Raw genomic sequence first — 24,952 nt, 5'->3', positions numbered from 1 at the left:
GACCTCATCGAGTGTTTTAAGATTGTTACCAACTGTTACAACCTCCCTGATATTCACGAAATAATTAGAGTTAGACCGTGAAAAGTCTGCAGCGATTTTGATAGCCCACGCAGTGCAAGTGTCATTTTAAACATCAAACTTCTATGAAACTATGACGTATCAATAACACTTACACTGCGTGGGCTATCAAATCCGCTGCAGACTTTTCTTGGTGCGACTATAATAACATATTATGTAGTACATAATATAGGTAGATGGTCAAGCAAATCTTGTCAGTAGAAAAAGGCGCGAAATTAAATTTTCTATGAGACGATATCCCTTCGCGCCTACATTTTTCAATTTACCTCCTTTTTCTACTGACAAGATTTGCTTGACCATCTATATAGTTCGTTTTTTTAGCATTAGAAAGAACTTGCAAGAAGGTAAGCGATCTTGACAGGTCTTTTAATTGAAAAACGCTTTTTAAAAATCAATAACTATTACTTATGAAAGCAGAAGAATATAAAATATGATCGTATTAGATTCATAATTGTTACATATTTGCCGTAACTTATTTTTAAAATGTGTTTTTCAATTAAAAGACACATCAAGGTTGTTTACCTTATTTATAATGCTAAAAAAAAACTATATATGTATAGGTAAGTAACTCGCCTATGTAAACGCACCTCAGCAATTCGGGATTAACCTGACAATTTAGTGTTGCAGTACAACAGTAATTGTTTTATTTTTAGTGTTACCACTTTACGGATTCAGTAGAGGCTTGGAATCAGCGCGATCGAGTCGGCTGTACATTTCGGTTCAATTAAATAATTAATAGTGTTTTAATGAATTTTGCGTTGGTTATTAAACACATAGGTAATTTAGGCATCTGTTCGGAATATAAGGAGCACACGGGAAGCAGACGAGGGACTAACCGAGATTACGAATGAGCAACACCAAGTTATGATATGAGTCTGTATTAATCGTAGTAAATTAACACACAACTATATCTAGTTTTATATGATCGAAAACATTACATTAAAAGAGGTTTGTAAAAGTTATAAAGGCTGAGTAAAACATAAAATAATTAAAATAAATGGGACGACACAATCTTACAACCGCATTGGGCTGAGGGCAGCGACAAAGAGGAAACCACAGATACAAAATCTTTTTACCCCTAATGTACGGCATAGATTACACAATCTTTAACACGCCTCCTTATGCTGTACATTGGATAATCTTACAACATGATAGAATATTGAACAAGTATACTGAACAACATGAAATCTAACTAGTACTGTGACTCTAAAACATAACAAGTAACAACAGCTATGGATGCGAGTTTTCAGTTATGCATTTTAGTTTCAAACCTTTTACAAATTTTAGATGCTTTTGCACACACAATGGTTTTGTAAGCACATCGGCTATCATTTCATCAGTACACAAGTATTTAACACTAATATTCCCTTCATGTATCAAATCTTTAACAAAATGGTACCGCAAGTCTATATGTTTAGTTTTTCTATGGGAATACTCCTTGACTAACAACAATTTCTGTGCACTTTGATTGTCATTGAATACATTGACATTAAATTGTTTATCAATAATTTCCGACAAGAAATTCTTAATAAAACATATGTCCTTGCAAACATCAGAAATACAAAGAAACTCACTTTCTGTACTAGAAAGAGCGACACATCGCTGTTTTCTGGCTTCCCAGTTGATGACACAATTACCAAGTTTAACTACAAAACCAGTATACGACTTGCGGTCAGTTATGTCATTAGCCCAATCAGCGTCCGCAAAAGCGTTTATTTCAAAGTTCTTATCTTTTTCGAAATAAAGGCCATAATTGATAGTACCGGCTAAGTACCTTAATACCCGCTTTGCAGTCCGCCAATGGCTTTCATCAAAACATGTACTGAATTGACTTAACTGGCTACACGCGTATGAAATGTCTGGGCGAGTACAAACGGACAAAAACATAAGCGAGCCTAGTAGTTGCCTATACTGATAAACATTGTCATCTAAATGCTTGTTGGACTTTTCTAATTTATAATTTACAGGTAATGGAGTTGACACTGGTTTACACTCAGACATGTTGTAGCGCTCAAGCAGCCTCTTAATATAATCATGCTGATCTAGAACAGTTACATTATTGTACTTAGTAACATTCATGCCTAAACAATTTTTTAAAGTACCAAGATGGCGTATTTCAAAGTGCTGTTTTAGCAATGATGTAACTGTCTCGATACAATTATTGTGAAAAACATAAAAATCATCTACAAATAAGGCTATAATTATGTACTCAGTCTCATTTTTCTTAACATACACACATGGTTCGCATTTACTTTGCAAGAATCCGTTTTTAGCAAGCAATGTGTGTATTTTAATGTTCCACATCCGGCTTGCTTGTTTCAAGCCATATATACATTTTTTAAGCAAACATACCTTATTATTATTCGATTGGAAACCAGTTGGCTGCTCCATGTAGATTTTTTCAGTTAACTCACCATTTAGAAAAGCTGTGGTGACGTCAATATGGTCCATGCACAGATCCAACTGATTTGCAATTGCAAATAAAATTCTTAGGGTGGAATGCCTAACCACAGGCGAATAAGTATCCGAGTAATCTATTCCTTCTTTTTGACTATACCCACATGCAACAAGTCTTGCTTTATACCTATTTAAATTACCTGTGGAGTCGTATTTTTTCTTAAAAACCCATTTGTTTTTCACAATATTAACATTCTTTGGACGATCTACCAACTCCCACACATTATTTTTGACCATCGAGCCCAACTCAACCTCCATGGCACCATACCACTCGTCTTTTTCAGGTGAATTCATGGCGTCGCGGAAAGTAAGTGGCTCTTGCGATGAACTTGCTGTAGCCATCAGAGAATCAATATGGAAATCATTATACCTTTCAGGAAATATACCTCGCGTACTCCGCACTGGCCTAGAGTTGGTTGGAACAGCAGACTCTTCTACTTCCGCCAACATTGGCTCGTAATCTGAAGATGCAGAGGGTTGCAGTGGTGAGGTGACAGGGCTAGACAGCACCACAGCCTCGCCGCTATCCTCAGTGGCGTCTTCAGTTGTGCGATACAGCTCAGACAGGGGTGATTGCACTGGTGTGCTTGCCGCCTTCTCTGAAACAGTTATAGAGTCCCGATTAGGTGAATTATAATTTACATGATCCTCATGGCTGTTTAGAGGGTTAAGATTATTATCACAATCATTATTACCTACACTAATATCACAGTTATTGTTTAAAATATTATTGCAGCAAGTATTATTCCCTCTATTATCATTTTTTAAATTATCATTAATTAAATTATCAAAAATAATAAAATTTGCTCTTTTCGCCTCAGCATTTGCATGTAATAGATTGCTCCCTATAAATTTGTCCTCAAGGAACACAACACTTCTAGAATAAATAACCCTTTTAGGGTTAACTGGATCTATTAAGCGATATCCCTTGCACGTTTCACCATATCCTACAAAAATATGCTGTTTTGCCTTAGCATCCAGCTTGCGTCTCTTTTGATTAGGCACATGAGAGTATGCTACACAGCCAAAAACACGTAAATGACTAAGATCTAACTTATCAGATCCGGTCCATTCGCATTCAGGAATTCCACCTGATAATGCACTGGTAGGCGACCTATTTTTTAAATAAATGGCCGTCATAACAGCCTCGCCCCAGTAGCGATCAGGTAACTGAGAATCCTGTAACATAGCTCGAGCTTTTTCAAAAATCGTACGATTTGCTCTCTCACTGACACCATTTTGAGAAGGAGAATAAGGACAAGTAGTTTGGTGAATTATTCCTGCCTTTTTAAGGTAATCGGACAAAGTTTTATTGCAATATTCAGTACCCTGGTCAGTACGTAATACTTTAATACGCAATCCAGTTTGATTTTCTACTAAGGTTTTAAAATTAACAAAATGAGAACTCACCTCAGACTTGTTCTTCAGTAGATAGCCAAAGGTGCGTCTTGACTTGTCGTCGGTGAATGTCAGCAAATACCGAGCTCCGCCCCAGCTGGGTACATGAACCGGTCCGGCGATGTCACTATGCACCAGGTCCAGAAGGTTAGCAGCACGCCCCGCACTTGACCGCGGAAACGATGTTTCACACATCTTCCCGGTAAGGCAGGCGATGCACTGTGCAGGAATGCCGTCTTCAGCCTGAAATACGACACTACACTTATTCCCTCCACCTAATACCGACATACCTTGCTTGTTCAAATGACCAAGACGCTTATGCATAATAGAGTAAGGCACAGCGTCAGCAGCATTGGCACTCATGGATCCTTGCCCATGCAGGGACATAGAGTTGCCTAATTGGGGGTCAGGTCGAGTTTGCTCATCCACTTTCAACTTATAGAGCCCATCTTGTTTATTAATAGTTAAAACCTTATTGCCTGTGATTTGACAAGAGCTATAGATATTGCAATAATTATTAGAAAACACTACAACATAACCATTTTTTGTAATTTCACTGACAGACATTAAATTTTTCGCTAAATTAGGCACATATAGCACATTATTTAGAGTCAATTCAGGTGATATAAAAGTCTTACCAATAACTTCACTATTAAGTTGCTGTCCATTGGCTACTGTGATCACACATTTCTTGCTTTTAGTTTCATGAAGAAGAGACAAGTCACCAGCCATGTGACTGGACGCTCCACTGTCGAGCACATATTCATTAGAATGTGTTGCCGAGTATGCAGAAGCAAACATGGTGTGTTCCTGTCCAGTTTTCCTTGCTTCTTCTCGTTTCTTCTTAAAACAGCGGTTTGCGGAGTGGCCCTTTTTCTGACAGTAAGTACATAAGTTATTGTTGCTTTTCTTCTTCCTGTTAGCCATGAAGGCTAGGTTGTCTGTAGTGTTACTTTGGCTTCGTCTGTGATCTTCTTGAAGTAGTCTAGTCCGGACCACCTCACTTGATAAGGTGCCGCTGAGGTTAGCCGCTTCAAGGCTGGACACTAGTATGTTGAATTCTTCTGGCAAGCCCGACAGCAGGATTTCAGCTGTCTCTGCATCGTCGATAACCTTCCCGATATCGGCTAGCTGCGTGACGAGCTTAAGGACACCTTCGATGTAATCCGACATGCCCGCAAAGTGACCGTATTCTACTCTATGTAATTTGCGTAATAAAAGTACTCGCCTGTACAGTCCTTTGTCTTCGAAAGTATCGGATAATGACTTCCACGCATCCTTAGCGGTCGTCGCATTCCGCACGATTTGGTAAAGGTGTGGCTCACATGACAGGCAAATTTTTGCTAAAGCCCGTCCATCTTTGGTAGTGTCCGTGTCTGTGCCATCGACGCAGCCCCATAAACCATCAAGAGTAAGCACCATCTTCACAGCGAATTTCCAATTGATCCAATTGTCCAAGCCTTTCAGTTTCTCTAAGGTGGACATTGAGGTTATGTTACATGTGCTCGTCCCTGGTTGCGCCATTGTCGTAACTCGGGTAATCTGGGAATATCTCAACGCCTTTTAGCTTTTCTGCAGCTTTTGTGCCTAGGCCCTGAACCTATTCGGAATATAAGGAGCACACGGGAAGCAGACGAGGGACTAACCGAGATTACGAATGAGCAACACCAAGTTATGATATGAGTCTGTATTAATCGTAGTAAATTAACACACAACTATATCTAGTTTTATATGATCGAAAACATTACATTAAAAGAGGTTTGTAAAAGTTATAAAGGCTGAGTAAAACATAAAATAATTAAAATAAATGGGACGACACAATCTTACAACCGCATTGGGCTGAGGGCAGCGACAAAGAGGAAACCACAGATACAAAATCTTTTTACCCCTAATGTACGGCATAGATTACACAATCTTTAACAGCATCCCTAGCTACTTTATGTTTAATTGTTTATGTACTCGTTTTTTTTTAAATGTGACTTTCTTAGTCAATTGTTCCTACGTTTTTGAGAACTCTGGAAGTACAAATGTAACAAATTAAAAAATAAGACAGGTATTGAAAATTGTAAAAATAATTTGGGATATTTGTTTTATGTAAATTATTTGGGGCATTATCTATGAAAAGGGACCTTATTGTCGATGGCGCTTACGATGCATAGCGTCGCGCGGCATTGTATTTATATCGGAGCATCGTTAATAATGGCGTAAGTGCCATCGACAATAAGGTCCCTTTTCTTAGATAACGTCACATCTAGATATTGCCGGCCGATCGTAAGATCAGGCATATCGTGAAACGTGAAAATTTTTGACTCGTTCCCTGAGCCGACGGAGCCCCGCGGGGCTCCTATTTCTAAGCAGTTTGCCCGAAGGGCATCTGAAGCAACCTAACGAACCTATCCTACCTATATTGGTTAAATGTGACTCGTCAAAACATTACACATGAACATTACGATGCCTGTGGCCCATTTTATAAAGCTACAAGTTACAATTTACAAGCGGAAGTCTCTTTCTAACCCTATGTGTTAGAACGAGACTTCCGCTTGTAAATTGTAACTTGTAGCTTTATAAAATAGGCCACTGATCTTACGGTCGGCCGCCGAAATAGATATTTAGTTGCACGTCTAAAACAAACAGAAAATTATCTTACTTTTTTTTTCTTAGCCTATTTAGGTGTCCCACTGCTGGGCAAAGGCCTCCCCTCGTTTTCTGCACTCGACCTTGTTATCGGCATTTTCCCACCATCCTATATTTATTTACAACCTAAAATGTACGGTTAGTCGGCTAATGGTTAAATATGTAGATAATATTATGTATGTACCATTATTAAGTACCTAAAATGGTTGTTTTTATATTTCAGAATTAAAATGCTCCCTAGCGTCAGCATACAAGGAATCCGAGCTGGTGAGGCAACGCAGCCGCTCTTTGGAGGAAGAGCTGGGGGCAGCCAGGAGCTGTTCTGCAGACTTGGCTGACCAGCTACAGAGGCGGAACGGTGAGTTACCAATTTTACCATCATATGGGGCATTATCTATGAAAAGGGACCTTATTGTCGATGGCGGTTACGACGCACAGCGTCGCGCGGCATTATATTTATATCGGAGCATCGTTAATAATGGCGTAAGTGCCATCGACAATAAGGTCCCTTTTTAGATAACGTCACATATGTGGGCAATACCGAAAATTTCTGGATTCTGATAAGTATATGAGACGACTTATTTTTTCTAAGTGGTCGAGGAATTTTCATTATGCCCTAAGTATGAGCCTAGCAAGAGAAACACTTTGAGAGTCTGCTAGCTGGCACGATGCACGGAGTGGGCGCACGCACGCGGATACCACTGTAGGTAAAATCTGCTGGGAGCAGGCTGGAGCCAAGTGCTGTTCTGCAGACTTGGCTGACCAGCTACAGAGGCGGAACGGTGAGTTACCAACATCATATTCCATTGTAGGTAAAATCTGCTGGGAGCAGGCAGGAGCCAGGAGCTGTTCTGCAGACTTGGCTGACCAGCTACAGAGGCGGAACGGTGAGTTACCAACATCATATTCCATTGTAGGTAAAATCTGCTGGGAGCAGGCAGGAGCCAGGAGCTGTTCTGCAGACTTGGCTGACCAGCTACAGAGGCGGAACGGTGTGTTACCAATGCTACCATCATATGTGGGCAATACTGAAAGTTTCTGGTTTCTTATATATGAGACGACTTATTTTTTCTAAGTGGTCGAGGAATTTTCATTATGCCCTAAGTATGAGCCTAGCAAGAGAAACACTTTAAGAGTCTGCTAGCTGGCACGATGCACGGAGTGGACGCACGCACGCGGGTGCCGTTGTAGGTAAAATCTGCTGGGAGCAGGCAGAAGCCAGGAGCTGTTCTGCAGACTTGGCTAGTCAGCCAACTTACTTAGCCTTAAGCCCCCTCCAGACTATGCGCGTGAATCGCGGGCGAAGCCGCGAACGCGAGTGTGGAGTCCTGAACGCAGACCTGCGAAATCGACTCCACACTCGCGTTCGCGGCTTCGCCCGCGATTCACGCGCATAGTCTGGAGGGGGCTTTAGCTAGTCAGCTACAGAGGCGGAATGGTGAGTTACCGTTACAGAAACACTTTAAGAGCGTCTGCTACAGCTTAGCAAAAAAGAGTAGAAATTAAAAAGTGGCAACACTGTATTCTCTATACGGTGATGCCATCTTAAATAGGGGTCTAATTTACGTTATTACGTGTGTCTGTCTGTCACCTCTTCACGCTTAAGCCGCTGAACCGATTTAGTTGAAATTTGGTATAGAGATTTGATTCCCGGAGATGGAAATAGGATAGATTTTATCTCGGAAATCATCCCTAAAGAGAGCGCAAAGGGGGGTGAAATTGAAAGAGTTAATGAATTGCCTAATAATTGTGCGCGAATTGAATGATTGAGCATTATCCAGGCGCTATACCTCTTGGAGGATATAACCAACGGAGACGCCATGTCTAAAATTTTCGGTACAAAATAGTCTGCCGTTTTTTGCGGGGGAGGGGCACATCAAATGGTTGCATACATATGGTTGACATGTGGTTGACCATTGGCCGCCTATTTTCGACAGAGGGGAACGCCTGTTAATGGCGGCTCCATTGTTAATTACTCCGAGGCTATACCTACTTTAGCTGCTGTCACTAATTCCACGCAAACGAAGTCGCGCGCAAAAGCTACTTTGTTATATGTATAAGCATATAAGTAAAATCTTTTTACTCACTAATATCACCTCTTTCAGATGAGTCTCTTCGTCAACTCCGAGCAGAATTGGAAGACGCGCTCACACGGCGAGCAGAGCTCGAGTCGCGCGTGCTCGCGCTCGAGCGAGACCGCGAGCGACTCGAGCAGGAGAAGGCGCTGAGCGAGCAGAAGGCACAGGAGGTGAGGTCGAACAGCTTAAGGTACCTGTAATTGGAGGTCGCGTTCACACGGCGAGCAGAGCTCGAGTCGCGCGTGCTCGCGCTCGAGCGAGACCGCGAGCGACTTGAGCAGGAGAAGGCGCTGAGCGAGCAGAAGGCACAGGAGGTGAGGTCGAACAGCTTAAGGTATAATTGGAGATCGCGTTCACACGGCGAGCAGAGCTCGAGTCGCGCGTGCTCGCGCTCGAGCGAGACCGCGAGCGACTCGAGCAGGAGAAGGCGCTGAGCGAGCAGAAGGCACAGGAGTCTAACACGCGCGACTTTAATGTCACCATTTCAGTCAACAAATATGTCTTACTTTACTTACTTACTTCGCTGGCTCAGCGACCCGAAGTGGATCTTGGCCTCCGACACTATATAAATTTCGCCATTCGTTCATATCCCGTCAGCCGCTTGTCTACCTTAATCTAATATAATGTACCATTTTTTCTAGGCTATAGCAGCAGCAGAAGCCAGCACAGCAAAATGGCGCGCGGCGCACGAGGCAGCGCGCTCCCAGGCAGCGGCGCGAGCGGAACTCATGCTGGCCGACTGCGAGTGGAAGATGAGAGAGCTGGAGAAACGGGCCAGGGAAGAGGAGAAGCAGAAGAAGCAGGTATGAAGGAGAAAAGAAGAAGAAATACATTTATTTTAACGCCACAACATAGTAAGTAGGTACATGAAATAAAAACCTTACAAGGAGAAGCAGAAAAAGCAGGTATGAAGGAGAAAAGAAGAGGAAATACATTTATTTTAACGCCACGACATAGTACATGAAATAAAAACCTTACAAGTGTGAGTCGGACTCGCACACCGAGGGTTCCGTACTTTTTAGTATTTGTTGTTATAGCGGCAATAGAAATAGATCATCTGTGAAAATTTCAACTGTCTAGCTATCACGGTTCGTGAGATACAGCCTGGTGACAGACGGACAGACGGATGGACAGCGGAGTCTTAGTAATGGGTCCCGTTTTACCCTTTGGGTACAGATACGGAACCCTAAATGCAAAGTAGGTAATATTATGGTTTCAATTTTTACTTATTAGACTTGACAAGCCCTTTTGAAATCGCCACGTTTTTCCAGCTGGCAGCAACAGTAGAAGAACTAAAAGCTGCGCCTCCCACCCCCGCCCACCTGGCCGAGCTGACCCAACTCCGAGGCCTCGCCTCCGAGCAGCAGCGATCAGTGGAAGCCCTGACGCTGCAGCTGCAGAAGGTGGAGACCAGGGAAGAGGCTCTGAAGCTGGAGGTGCACCGGCTCAAGGAACTCTTGGACCGAGAGATCAGGATTAAGGAGGATAAGGAACAGAGACATCACCAGGTATGTTACTGAAGAACGTAAAATCGCTTACCTAAGAAGGCTGGTCGAAGCCCTGACCCTGCAGCTGCAGAAGGGAGGCGCTGAAGCTGCAGGTGCACCGGTTGAAGGAACTCCTAGACCGGGAGATCAGGATTAAGGAGGATAAGGAACAGAGACATCACCAGGTATGTTACTGAAATACTTAAAATCACTCTCCAAAGAAGGCTGGTCTACGAGTACCGACTAGTCGAAGACCTGGCCCTGCAGCTGCAGAAGGGAGGCGCTGAAGCTGCAGGTACACCGGCTGAAGGAGCTCCTAGACCGGGAGATCAGGATTAAGGAGGATAAAGAACAGAGACATCACCAGGTGTGTTACTGATGAAGAACTTAAAATCACTTTCAGTCAGCAGCAGAAGTTGCTAAGCGGGCCAGGTGTTCAAAATGATCTACACGCAACCTTATTGTTAAGAGAATAAGAGCGTGTCAATGTGATTTTGAACACCTCGCCCGCTTAGCAACTCCTGCTGCTGACTGTACCAAAGAATTCTGGTCTACGAGTACCGATTAGTCGGAGCCCTGACCCTGCAGCTGCAGAAGGGAGGCGCTGAAGCTGCAGGTGCACTGGCTGAAGGAACTCCTAGACCGGGAGATCAGGATTAAGGAGGATAAGAACAGAGACATCACCAGGTATGTTACCATATCATAAAGCCACCTGCCGGCGTATTATGGATGGCTTTATCCATCGTTACTTTTTAACACCGTGGGATAGAAAGTAACGGACACTGTTTTATCACGCTGTCACGTATTAGACAAGAACGACCATCATATCCGTACTGGTTACCATACAGACTATTATATTCATATATATTCACCATAGAGGTACAATAATATAGGATGCTACCTTCTATGTGTAGCACTGACCGGAAAGTCTCATGTTGTTGAGCATTAATTCATAATTCATTTATTGCATTTATAATCATGTGTTACATAAGGTCTTACAAAGAGCATTTTACAGCTAGTGTTCACATGAACCCTGTTAGGGTACATAGCAATGTAAGTACTTAACTAAAACTTAATACTAAAGTAAATTTAACCTAATTTTTATATGGCATGCAACATGACACGATTTTGTAGTGGAAAATTATTAAGAAATTTAAAATTTATTAAAAATAGTTTTCGGTTTGACTAGTTTACAAGGTAATTGGTTAAATTTAACATCGACAATAAAATAAATTAATTATATTTATGTATAAGTATATAATTATATAAAAAAAACGACAATTATATAGACTTTCCGACGGTACTGATAATTCCGCTACTCGAAGCTAGATATCGACTATGAAAATAATAGTCTTTTTGGTTACAAAACTGATGTATGGAGTGAGCAATCTATACTGTATTTGTTTCTCTATGATGATACTGTATATTTAGCAAGCATTTTTTATTCAGACAATTCAACGCCTCGAGCAGCAGCACAGCAAAGCCGTGGAGACGCTTCGCTCGGAGCACGCCACATCCGCCGCCATGGCGCGCGCCGCGCTAGAGCGCTCGCACGCCGAACGCACGCGCGCCGCGCTCGCTCAGCTGCGAGCGGAAGCGGAGAAAGATGGCCGCAACGCTGACCGGAAGCTTAGAGAAGTCACTACTAAGGTGAGACTGCGATAGTCTTTCCATCTCGCTCGCACGCCGAACGCACGCGCGCCGCGCTCGCTCAGCTGCGAGCGGAAGCGGAGAAAGATGGCCGCAACGCTGACCGGAAGCTTAGAGAAGTCACTACTAAGGTGAGACTGCGATAGTCTTTCCATCTCGCTCGCACGCCCAACGCACGCGCGCCGCGCTCGCTCAGCTGCGAGCGGAAGCGGAGAAAGATGGCCGCAACGCTGACCGGAAGCTTAGAGAAGTCACTACTAAGGTGAGACTGCGATAGTCTTTCCATCTCGCTCGCACGCCGAACGCACGCGCGCCGCGCTCGCTCAGCTGCGAGCGGAAGCGGAGAAAGATGGCCGCAACGCTGACCGGAAGCTTAGAGAAGTCACTACTAAGGTGAGACTGCGATAGTCTTTCCATCTCGCTCGCACGCCCAACGCACGCGCGCCGCGCTCGCTCAGCTGCGAGCGGAAGCGGAGAAAGATGGCCGCAACGCTGACCGGAAGCTTAGAGAAGTCACTACTAAGGTGAGACTGCGATAGTCTTTCCATCTCGCTCGCACGCCGAACGCACGCGCGCCGCGCTCGCTCAGCTGCGAGCGGAAGCGGAGAAAGATGGCCGCAACGCTGACCGGAAGCTTAGAGAAGTCACTACTAAGGTGAGACTGCGATAGTCTTTCCATCTCGCTCGCACGCCCAACGCACGCGCGCCGCGCTCGCTCAGCTGCGAGCGGAAGCGGAGAAAGATGGCCGCAACGCTGACCGGAAGCTTAGAGAAGTCACTACTAAGGTGAGACTGCGATAGTCTTTCCATCTCGCTCGCACGCCGAACGCACGCGCGCCGCGCTCGCTCAGCTGCGAGCGGAAGCGGAGAAAGATGGCCGCAACGCTGACCGGAAGCTTAGAGAAGTCACTACTAAGGTGAGACTGCGATAGTCTTTCCATCTCGCTCGCACGCCGAACGCACGCGCGCCGCGCTCGCTCAGCTGCGAGCGGAAGCGGAGAAAGATGGCCGCAACGCTGACCGGAAGCTTAGAGAAGTCACTACTAAGGTGAGACTGCGATAGTCTTTCCATCTCGCTCGCACGCCCAACGCACGCGCGCCGCGCTCGCTCAGCTGCGAGCGGAAGCGGAGAAAGATGGCCGCAACGCTGACCGGAAGCTTAGAGAAGTCACTACTAAGGTGAGACTGCGATAGTCTTTCCATCTCGCTCGCACGCCGAACGCACGCGCGCCGCGCTCGCTCAGCTGCGAGCGGAAGCGGAGAAAGATGGCCGCAACGCTGACCGGAAGCTTAGAGAAGTCACTACTAAGGTGAGACTGCGATAGTCTTTCCATCTCGCTCGCACGCCCAACGCACGCGCGCCGCGCTCGCTCAGCTGCGAGCGGAAGCGGAGAAAGATGGCCGCAACGCTGACCGGAAGCTTAGAGAAGTCACTACTAAGGTGAGACTGCGATAGTCTTTCCATCTCGCTCGCACGCCCAACGCACGCGCGCCGCGCTCGCTCAGCTGCGAGCGGAAGCGGAGAAAGATGGCCGCAACGCTGACCGGAAGCTTAGAGAAGTCACTACTAAGGTGAGACTATCGCCCCCCTGACTAGAAATAACACAAAAGTGGCATAAAAGGTCACAATATAAACAAAATGGCAAAAAAAATAAACGCTCTTGTAACCAAAATTTTAATCACTATTCAAGGTAACTGTTAAGAGGAAAGGTAGTCCCCATTTTCCTCTCTGGGCATTGACATTATGGAATTTAGTTATTTGTTTCACTAGGGGGCAAAGTTGCTGTTTAACCGCTCGTGCTAATATTGATACCCGAGCAAGCGAAAGATTCCAAAATTGAACCACTCCATATAAGGGATGTGTTATATGTTTCCAGTTCGAGAGTCTAAAGGAGGAGATGGCGACCAAACAATCGGAGTACGAGACGGCCATAGCGCAGGCCAACAGCAAGGCGGACTGGGACGTCATGCAGCTGCGCCATCTACTTGACCGGGCCGACATGACGCACGCCAAGACTGTGGAGCGGCTGCAGGAGAAATTCGATCAGGAGAAAGGTAGATACACCTAATTTAGGGGTTGTGCACAAATCACGCGAGGTGTTTTCGGCTATATTTTGACCCCCTCTTCCCTTTTGGTGATATTTCCTGAGGTTTTTGGCTACCCCCCTCACGTAGCCACACATAACCTCACGTGTATTTTTTTGTATTTTTTCTATCCGACCGGTCAGGCCACGCGCTCCAAAATTTCATAAAATAGTCTCGCTATTTTGAAGTGCGGAGTGAAAATTTATGTTTAACTAAACCGAGAAAAAGTATTATGTTCGTGACAACGGTAGACAATATCATGGAATAAATAAATATAAATATTAGAGGACGTCTCATCAGACGACATAATTCCCTATTCACAGAAACCCTGATAGCGGAATGGACGGAGAAACTCCGCCTCGTAGAGACGGAGGCCGCCACAGCCGCTGGAGAGGCCAAGAAGCTTCTAGAATCTACTAGAAGCAGCCTCATCGCCGAGAAGAACGACCTGCTTAGTAAGATGAGGGATCAACATCGACGGGAGATGGGTATGTTTCAATAGGCCACAGAAGAAATAATAGTACTACCGTACAGAAAGGACACTTCCTACAAACCCGAAGTTTGACAGCGATTCAGGGTCGAATCATGCTATCCCTTTCTAATATATAGCACTATCCCTTTCGGCTCTTTAGGGTTGTAAGCCGAGTTCGACCGAAGTCAGGAGTGTCTCACCACTGAATAGGGAGTATTACCAGGGGTGCGAAACTCCTGACTTCGGCCAAACTCGGCTCCGCTCGGCTCAGCATTGCTCCGAATAATTATGAGGCCCCATTCGCACGGCAGCTTTTTCAACGCGCGTTAAAAAAGCGTTTGAATGACACAAATGGATAACCATGTATATATGTATTCACACGACAGCGGTGGCGCTTTTTATCAAGCGTTGTTGGATTTTGACTCTAAGTCATGGTCGTGAAGTCGAATTTAGAGTGTGGACAGATTCAAGCGCTTTTTTAACGCGCGTTGAAAAAGCTGTCGTGTGAATGGGGGCTTAGGATTGGCACCACTTCCACTTCCTTTTGCGTGGACGACCACAGATAAGGTAATCACTTGAATTTTGACAACCCTAAATAGCCGAAAGGGATAGCATGATTCGACCCTGAACCGCTGTCAAACTTCGGTTTTGTACGAAGTTTCCTGTCTGTACGGCAGTACTATTACTTATTCTGTGGTATTACTGTAATGTTCTGCCGCCAGAGTGCAGCACTAATTTGTTTAGTAAACCATAGAGTAACTTATACCTAGGCCTTAAACAGTTTTTTGACAAGTTTTCACTATGACATTGATGCACCGAGGCGGTTTGTTTACAGGTGGCCTACCGCGAAACGCGAAAATATGGTTTTCTTTACCTGCCTCTCTATCGATCGAATATGCAAGAGTGGTAGAGAGGCAGAAATCGAACTTTCGATTATCGTGTTTCGCGGTAGGCCATGTGATTGACCTATAGTTCGTTTTTTTAGCATTAGAAATAAGGTAAACAATCTTGATGTGTCTTTTAATTGAAAAACACATTATAAAAATAAGTTACGGCAAATATGTAACAATTATGAATCTAATACGATCATTTATATTCTTCTGCTTTCATAAGTAATAGTTTTTGATTTTTAAAAAGCGTTTTTCAATTAAAAGACATGCCAAGATCGCTTACCTTCTTGCACGTTCTTTCTAATGCTAAAAAAACGAACTATAGTGACGCATGATGTGTCATTGATGATGTCAATGAGGTTTGTTTACTGTATGTGCTAGTGGTGCCACCTACGCAGAGCTTTGCCTAATATTCCCTACTAGCTATTAATTTGTCATTTTGTATATTTAGTTCAGCGGTCGGCAACCTTTTAGCAGCCAAGGGCCAAATAGTAGTTACCGAAGTTGACGCGGGCCGCACTTTTTTAATATTTATGACTTTATCAGACATTGACGTTTGTCAATATTACATACAAAATAGCCAGGGAGGCTCGCGGGCCGCAAGTGAGAGGTTCGCGGGCCCCATGCGGCCCGCGGGCCTCTTGTTGCCGACCGCTGATTTAGTTGTAAGAAAGGGATAAAACATAAACCTTATCTGCCTTTACTTACAATTTCAGAGGAGCAATGGGAGCAATTCATGTCAGACAAGGAGAGCTGCCTCGAGCGTATGAAGGCAGAGTGCCGTCAGGAGGGCGAGGAGGACCGCGTCCAGAGGGAGAAGGAGCTACTGGAGGAAATAGCGGGTAAGAGGGGGACAGAGAGATGTGGAGCAATGAGTGTCAGACAAGGAGAGCTGCCTCGAGCGTATGAAGGCAGAGTGCCGTCAGGAGGGCGAGGAGGACCGCGTCCAGAGGGAGAAGGAGCTACTGGAGGAAATAGCGGGTAAGAGGGGGACAGAGATGTGGAGCAATGAGTGTCAGACAAGGAGAGCTGCCTCGAGCGTATGAAGGCAGAGTGCCGTCAGGAGGGCGAGGAGGACCGCGTCCAGAGGGAGAAGGAGCTACTGGAGGAAATAGCGGGTAAGAGGGGGACAGAGATGTGGAGCAATGAGTGTCAGACAAGGAGAGCTGCCTCGAGCGTATGAAGGCAGAGTGCCGTCAGGAGGGCGAGGAGGACCGCGTCCAGAGGGAGAAGGAGCTACTGGAGGAAATAGCGGGTAACAGGGGGACAGAGATGTGGAGCAATGAGTGTCAGACAAGGAGAGCTGCCTCGAGCGTATGAAGGCAGAGTGCCGTCAGGAGGGCGAGGACCGCGTCCAGAGGGAGAAGGAGCTACATGAGGAAATCGCGGGTAAGAGTGGGACAGAGATGTGGAGCAATGAGTGTCAGACAAGGAGAGCTGCCTCGAGCGTATGAAGGCAGAGTGCCGTCAGGAGGGCGAGGAGGACCGCGTCCAGAGGGAGAAGGAGCTACTGGAGGAAATCGCGGGTAAGAGTGGGACAGAGATGTGGAGCAATGAGTGTCAGACAAGGAGAGCTGCCTCGAGCGTATGAAGGCAGAGTGCCGTCAGGAGGGCGAGGAGGACCGCGTCCAGAGGGAGAAGGAGCTACTGGAGGAAATCGCGGGTAAGAGGAGGACAGAGAGATGTGGAGCAATGAGTGTCAGACAAGGAGAGCTGCCTCGAGCGTATGAAGGCAGAGTGCCGTCAGGAGGGCGAGGAGGACTGCGTCCAGAGGGAGAAGGAGCTACTGGAGGAAATCGCGGGTAAGAGGGGGACAGAGAGATGTGGAGCAATGGGTCAGACAAGGAGAGCAGCCTCGAGCGTATGAAGGCAGAGTGCCGTCAGGAGGGCGAGGAGGACCGCGTCCAGAGGGAGAAGGAGCTACTGGAGGAAATCGCGGGTAAGAGGGGGACAGAGAGATGTAGAGCAATGGGTCAGACAAGGAGAGCTGCCTCGAGCGTATGAAGGCAGAGTGCCGTCAGGAGGGCGAGGACCGCGTCCAGAGGGAGAAGGAGCTACTGGAGGAAATAGCGGGTAAGAGAGGGACAGAGGAGTGTCAGACAAGGAGAGCTGCCTCGAGCGTATGAAGGCAGAGTGCCGTCAGGAGGGCGAGGAGGACCGCGTCCAGAGGGAGAAGGAGCTACTGGAGGAAATCGCGGGTAAGAGGGGGACAGAGATATATGGAGTAATGAGTGTCAGACAAGGAGAGCTGCCTCGAGCGTATGAAGGCAGAGTGCCGTCAGGAGGGCAAGGAGGACCGCGTCCAGAGGGAGAAGGAGCTACTGGAGGAAATCGCGGGTAAGAGTGGGACAGAGATGTGGAGCGATGAGTGTCAGACAAGGAGAGCTGCCTCGAGCGTATGAAAGCAGAGTGCCGTCAGGAGGGCGAGGAGGACCGCGTCCAGAGGGAGAAGGAGCTACTGGAGGAAATCGCGGGTAAGAGGGGGACAGAGAGATGTGGAGCAATGAGTGTCAGACAAGGAGAGCCGCCTCGAGCGTATGAAGGCAGAGTGCCGTCAGGAGGGCGAGGAGGACCGCGTCCAGAGGGAGAAGGAGCTACTGGAGGAAATCGTGGGTAAGAGGGGGACAGAGAGATGTTAGAGCAATGGGTCAGACAAGGAGAGCTGCCTCGAGGCGAAAATAGCTTTTTAAGTGATAATTTTGTTTAATAGCGTTCATTTTTGAATTTGATTTGTAATGTTTTTTTATTAGGCGTTGTCGTGGTGACAATGTTTGTAAAACTCGAAATAATTAAGGACGACTCGCGTTAGACCGGGCCGTGTCCGGGCCGGAGCTTCCGGAGCATTGTGTTCTATGGAAAGGGGTCATCCATTAATTACGTCACACGTTTAGGGGGTGGGAGGGGGTCAAGAAAATGTGACATGTTGTGACATGCGGGAGGGGGTGTCACAAACCTTGTGACGTCATTTTAATTTTTCACCAAAAAATTTTTTTATTAAAAAAATAATGCCGAGTTTGTATTGCCGATTTCGTTGAAAACAAAATTGCCAAAAATGTGACGTCACACCAGGTGGGGAGGGTTTTGCAAAATGTGACCAAGTTTGACAAGGAGGGGGGGAGGGGTCAATAAACCTAGAAATATAGAAAAGTAAGCGCCGGAAGCACCGGCCCGGTCTAACGTGAGTCATCCTTTAGGCCCCATTCACAGGACAGCTTTTTCAACGCGCGTTAAAAAAGCGTTTGAATGACACAAATTGATAGATGTATTCACACGACAGCTGTGGCGCTTTTTATCCAGCGTTGTTGGATTTTCGACTTTAAGCCTTGGTCATTAAATCGAATTTAGAGTGCGGACAGAGTCAAGCGCTTTTTTAACGCGCGTTGAAAAAGCTGTCGTGCGAATGGGGGCTAATGTGAGTCATCCTTTGTGCACTAAAGTGTCATTTTATGGAACTTGCTGACTTTACATATATAATATATATGACTATATGACTTGTGTCAGAGGCCAAGATCCTCTTTGGGTCACTGAGCCAGTGATGTATGTATGTATGTATGCTGACTATGTAAACAAAACTCACTAGTAAATTCATCACTCTTTGACAATTTCAATATGGCGGTTTGTTTACATAGTTAGCAAGTCCCATAGAATGATACTTTACATCTGTACCCAAATTTTGATAGGTATTTTTAAATTTTTAGTTATAGTTATTTTAATTGTAGTTAGTTTTAGTTTTATATTCCTATTTATGTCTTTTAGTAATTTATGTAATTTAATATTTTGTCAGTGCAATAAATAAATAAAATTAAATTATTCTGTACCCTGTATATTTTAGAATTGAAGTCTCAAATTCAATCGAAAAATGTGGATTTCGACACTCTGGCGAACAAGGCGGCGCAGTGCGGACGGACCCTTGAGGTCACCGAGCAAGAACTCAGGTATGCCCTTTATCTTACCCGCTATACGGACTTACTAGTGCTCGACATGCTAATGCCCAATAGATGACACCATGCTGTCACCTGTATTGACAATCACTTAAGTTGTTAAGTTTCAAGATGACTGGGACCGCGTCGAGCACCAGTACGTTTACTTTATGGCACCTCTACACGATGGGCCAACGCCGGCCACTCCAAGGGACGCATTTATGCGTTAGAGGGAGCAAGTGAGATTGCTATCTCATTCTACCGCATGGCTGCGTCGCTTGGAGTGGCCGGCGCTGGCCCATCGTGTATAAGAGCCATTAGGAAAAACATTCAGATGAATCTGTCTGTTTTTTCTCATTCATCTGAATGGTTTACCCCAGACTCTTGGCCTGTTCGGCTAGCATCATAGACTAGGAATCCTCTAGACCGAGTTTAGATCAATTATTTCATGCAACCGAGGATGCCAAAAATGCGGGGGTGCGCGGGATGAGGTGAGCGAAGTCCCGTGCTGTGATTGGTCCGTTTAAAGACACGGACGTCACACAAAGACACTTTCGACTCGAACATGGAGTAAAATTACCGTATGCGTGGCAGAGGGGGTAGCGCGACTATGCTCAGTCTGGAGGATGTTTTGTCTGTGGCTAGCATGTATATAAATCATTGTATAAATGTATATAACGTGAACCGTAACATTCCGTAATGAGACTAACGTTTCAGTTGTTCTAATAGTTTTCATAATAATAATCGTTTTCATTCCGCTTACTAAAATAAAATTGTTTATTCAAATTTTACGTAGGTACCTACTAAATAACGATACATTAAATAATTGAAACTGATTTTATTTTATTTGGTGCTAGGATGTATACCAATTATGCAATGTGTTTGTAATTATGTATTTGATGTTTGTTGTGATTGTTTAATTTAATTTAAATTGAATTCTGTACAAATGTACTTTTTTGACCTTCATAGGTGCATTATGTTAATGCCTAAATTGAATAATAAAGAAATTGAAATTGAAATTGACATGAAAACATGTAACACGTAATTTGATCTAATTGTGTACTTATATTTGAAGATTATATTTTTAGTCATTTATATGTGACGTCCCACGAGAAAGGTACCTTATGGCGGTTGGCGCTTACGCTATTATTAACGCCGCTCCAATATTATTACGGCGCTATGCAACGTAAGCGCCAGCCGCCATAAGGTACCTTTTGCCGTGAAACGTCACATATTAGTATCGTTTTAGAGTACCTACATAAAAATAAATAAATATTTGGTAGCTCAATTTGTTCCCCCGTAAGTGTTTGTTATTAGAACTAATCAAATAAAATAAGTATTGTCTTTTGGACAAATTCGGCTACCAATGCATGCATTTCCATTACTGACTAATTTCCTTATCACGCATACATATAATATCTTGAGGATATAACCAAACGGAGACGCCATGTCTGTAATTTTCGGTACATAATAGTCTGCCGTTTTTTGCGGGGGAGGGGCACATCAAATGTGTATGTAACGTCAACATAGCCATGTCAGATTAACTTCAGTCCATACATGTGGTTGACATGTGATTGAGCATTGGCCGCCTATTTTCAACAGAGGGGGACGCCTGTTAATGACCACTCCGTTTGGTTATATTCTCTAAGTATATACACACAAGACATGTACACATATACTTCGATATTTTTAAGTAAAAGTTACCACTTGGTTGGTTCCAATTTATACATACTTGGTGAAGCAGATCTTGTCAGTAGAAAAAGGCGGCAAATTTGAAAAATGTAGGCGCGGAGGGATATCGTCCCATAGAAAATTTGAATTTCGCGCCTTTTTGTTACTGACAAGATTTGCTTGACCAGCTATAGTTGCTTTTGACTTGGAAATCTTGTTGAAAATTCAAGTGGTACCTTTTCCTGGAAACGTCACATTGACTCATACATTCTACAGTTTCTCATTTAAATAAACTCTTGCATTTTTTAAATAAAATCATTATATCATTCATTCCTCGCTTTATATATAAATATCATTTAATCATTTCCTTCCGAAATCAGTCCAAAAGGCAGTATTTTAAGCGGTATCCAGACGGGAGGATCAAATCGACCGATTTGATCAGAAATGAAATTGGCGTCAATCTCCAATTTATTCACCAATTTTAGATTTATGTTGATATTAGAACCCTCTAAATTAAAAAAAAAAACGAAAATACTGGTGTCACAAATTGGTATTCTTGCGTCTGCACCTCATTTTATCGGTAATTATCGGCAATTGAATTCGGCGAGCCAAAGCGTTTGCGTCCGCACGTCCTGATTCGATTGGGCAATTTAATCAGATTGGCGAAAAATTGACCTAAAACCTGTCGGATAATCTTCGTCTAAAATACGTGAGTGACCCATTTTAATATACACCGTGTTTTTATTGAATTCCGTTAACTTCGGGGTTAAGTACGTTTAAGAGAACTAAATGGCATAGTTAATTAAAACAAATGTTTATTTGTTTTAATTTTAAGTTTAAAAAGTAATTAAATGTAGAATATAGCGTTGTTGTAACACGAGCATTACATTTAACTCAACCAAACAATTGAAATCTGTGATATATCAATGTCATTTTGAACATCGATCGACCGAGATTGTACTTAAGTTTAGTAGCAAATGTATGAACTCATTCTAAACACTAATCAATATGTAAACCGGCCCTAAGGCAAGTGTACACGCTTGTAGAGGCCTTATAGGAAAAAATAAATTATTGATTATCTCCGAAATGGAGTTAATAAGAATATCGGTGTCTTTGACAAAGTTACTTGATTTAAGCTCAGGAATGCAAACTTGAAATTAACGGAAATAAAAAAAACACGGTGTATTTAATAGAGTCGGACCAAAAATGTCTGCAGCGGATTTGATAGCCCACGCAGTGCAAGTGTCATTTATACGTCATAATTTCATAGAAGTTTGACGTTTTATCACTTGCACTGCGTGGGCTATCAAATCCGCTGCAGACTATTCTTGGTCTGACTCTATGTAATTGTGGTTGGGATACAGTTGCAGTGCGCTGGGCGCGGCGCTCGCTGGCTGCGGCGTGTGCGCAGTTACCGGCTCGCTCCGTCTCGCTCTCTCCGCGTTCCTCCTCTCGCTCGCACTCGTCTTCTACTTACACATACATAGGGAGAAGAAAGCTTGAATCGCTTTGATATACTTGGCACACCCGACGCAATTATGTATATAGTACCCTATACTTGTAAAAAAAAAAAATAAGATGCAGTAAGGTTATGTGGCGAAGAACGGCATATTAAATTTATTGCGGGAAAGACCGTCACAAGGTAAGAACTTTTAGATCTACCCCCTTATTCATAAACGTTTACTAAAGTTGACAAGCCGATTATAATCGTTTGCCCCTTTCCATCATACCAATACGTCGGAAAGGACAAACGATTATTATCGGCTTGTCAACTTTAGTAAACGTTTATAAATAAGGGGGCTAGTGCGTAATTGTTTTCCATCGTATTTCATTGGAAACGTCCGTATTTGTCATGCTACTTCAGTAAATGTCAGTACTTTTTGTGCCGAGACTGACTGAAATAGTAACACGTTACATGTTCACCGTACGTTTCCGTGAAAATACGATGGAAAATAATTATGCACTTTTGTACATCGCTCAGACAAAAGATTTGATTAGAAATGAAATTGGCGTCAATCTTCAATTTTAGATTTATGGTGATATTAGAGCTAAATTAAAGAAAATGTCCCAAAACGAAAATACTGGCCTCACAAATTGGTATTCTTGCGGTTGAATTCGGCGAGCCAAATTGGCGTTTGCGTCCTGATTCGATTAGCCAATTCAATCAGATTGGCGATAAATTGACTAGTCTTAAGTGATATATATATTTAGGTATGTGTACAAACGCGGTTAAGAGCTTGTAGACGGTCTTCCGTTATAGACGGTCTTCTCCACATTGACTTTAGTTAGGTAAAACGTTATTAAAACGATTGACAGATAGGTATGATCTGCCTTAAAGTTGCATATTATAATAAATAATAAACTAAAAAGCCATATTATATTTTACTATTGCCCGTATGATATTCGGCAAATAAGAGTGTCTTAGAATCGGAATTTTGAATGTTATAAAAACTGCCAAATTGGACTGAATTTTTAAAATTGTGATATTTTCATTACAGTCGCATTTTATGTACTCATTTATGTATACATATAGTCATATATACATCTATGTCTATTACATTGCATTATATCGTCATGGCGTGGCGTAGCCAGAGCCGCTACCGCGAAAACCGAAATTCGCAAATTGCGGGGAGGCGTAATTAGAGTGACAGAGAAAAATCCCCGCAATTCGCGAACTTAGATTTTCGCGGTTATAGCCCTGGCGTGGGCGAATAGGGCCTTCTCCCGGGGCCTCGCATGGCTCCTCTAAACGATGGGCCAACGCCGGCCACTCCAAGGGACGCATGCGTTAGAGGGAGCAAGTGATATTTGCTTTCTCATTCCACCGCATGGCTGCGTCCCTTGGAGTGGCCGGCGCTGGCCCATCGTGTAGAGGAGCCATTAGGGGGGCCTCGCAAAGCCAACCTTTTTGCCTTGGGAAAACACATTGAAACAGGCCTCGCAGATGTGGTTTTCGCCCACGGGTATTAGTCCACGCTACGGCTACGCTACTGAACATCTTTGTCATCTTCAAATTAAATAATTATTTTCATTATATCGCTTCAACTATATCTCCTGTTCTGTATTTTGCATTTCTTTGTATTTCTTTACGACATTAGAACGGGATTTAATTGATATTATACTTAGTAGCAGGCGTGGCTCACTCCGCGATTTCGTCGCTTTGCTACAGGTAGCTAAAAAGTAAAAGTACATCCGTTCCACACCAATTTTGGTGGCTAGCCATAAGCCGCGCTTGGCGCTGTCGCCACCTAGCGGACATATCTGGTTTGATCGTAACAGACGCGCTTTGTTAGAGAGTGGGTCTTCTGTACCTAGTACTATTATTTATTCTGTGGTACCAAAATTATAGAAAATATCGTTCTAATGCCGTTTTTTTTTTAATTGGCTTTTTCTCTATGCAAAATTTTACTATTTTTTTATATTAAATTTAATTGTGTGTTTTTCAATTTTATACTCATTTTGAAATTAAATAAACGATTGAAAAATGTTTTAATGTTTTTATATGGTTTAACTATTTTGTATAGACGTGCTCTGAGACCGCCAAGATCAAAACAACGCCCCTGGACCAATTGGAGTCTATATTCATTTTATAGATAATTCCTTATCAGCGCCATTTCTCACAATTCGGTCCATGACATTGCCATCTACATAAATATATTTTAGAACAGAACACCGTCATTTTTAGATAAAAAAAAAACCAGAAGTACTGGCAATGCATTTTAAATTATAAAAATAAGCGTAGTCACGCACGATAGCATTTGTTTCAAAGCAAAAACGTACTCGGTAGTGCTGATCGTCAAGTTTTTTTAATTCTCAACACTCACGCTCGATATTTAAAATACTCATTGACATACACGTGAACACATTCCTAACCGTTTTTCCCTGGACCCCACTAACGTAGAGAGGCACTGTCGAGAGAGAGGGGCCTGCGAGAGAAGAGGGCGGAGGATGCGACGAAGATGAAACAATTGGAACGCGGCTCGAAGGACCAAGTCGAACATCTTCAGAGGAAGTGCGCTTGCTTGAGGAAACTGTGAGTATAGTTTTGTGAAAAACCTTGCTTTTTTATATTTTTACAAGCCTCTAGTCTAGACTGTTAATTTTGAAAACAAATTTAGTTCAAAATTAAAAA

The 24,952-nt window shown here is 43.7% G+C and overlaps 1 protein-coding gene across 1 annotated transcript in view; it reads left to right on the top strand.

Annotated features, from left to right (window-relative positions):
* LOC134676434 (myosin-11-like) overlaps nucleotides 1-24,952 on the top strand; it is a 49,835-nt gene that overhangs the window by 22,187 nt on the left and 2,696 nt on the right. Inside the window, exons 3-12 of the mRNA XM_063534830.1 lie at nucleotides 6,791-6,925; nucleotides 8,673-8,815; nucleotides 9,287-9,448; nucleotides 9,917-10,153; nucleotides 11,582-11,782; nucleotides 13,660-13,837; nucleotides 14,191-14,355; nucleotides 15,946-16,071; nucleotides 19,062-19,164; nucleotides 24,722-24,853. Of these exons, the coding sequence (XP_063390900.1) occupies nucleotides 6,791-6,925; nucleotides 8,673-8,815; nucleotides 9,287-9,448; nucleotides 9,917-10,153; nucleotides 11,582-11,782; nucleotides 13,660-13,837; nucleotides 14,191-14,355; nucleotides 15,946-16,071; nucleotides 19,062-19,164; nucleotides 24,722-24,853 (1,582 nt within the window). The remainder of the gene's footprint in view (nucleotides 1-6,790; nucleotides 6,926-8,672; nucleotides 8,816-9,286; nucleotides 9,449-9,916; nucleotides 10,154-11,581; nucleotides 11,783-13,659; nucleotides 13,838-14,190; nucleotides 14,356-15,945; nucleotides 16,072-19,061; nucleotides 19,165-24,721; nucleotides 24,854-24,952) is intronic.

The sequence above is a fragment of the Cydia fagiglandana genome, chromosome 24 (assembly GCF_963556715.1).
Source record: "Cydia fagiglandana chromosome 24, ilCydFagi1.1, whole genome shotgun sequence".
Classification (NCBI taxonomy): Eukaryota; Metazoa; Arthropoda; class Insecta; order Lepidoptera; family Tortricidae; genus Cydia; species Cydia fagiglandana.
The sequence above is the reverse complement of the archived record's forward strand: the minus strand, read 5'-3'. Positions and strand labels throughout refer to the sequence as shown.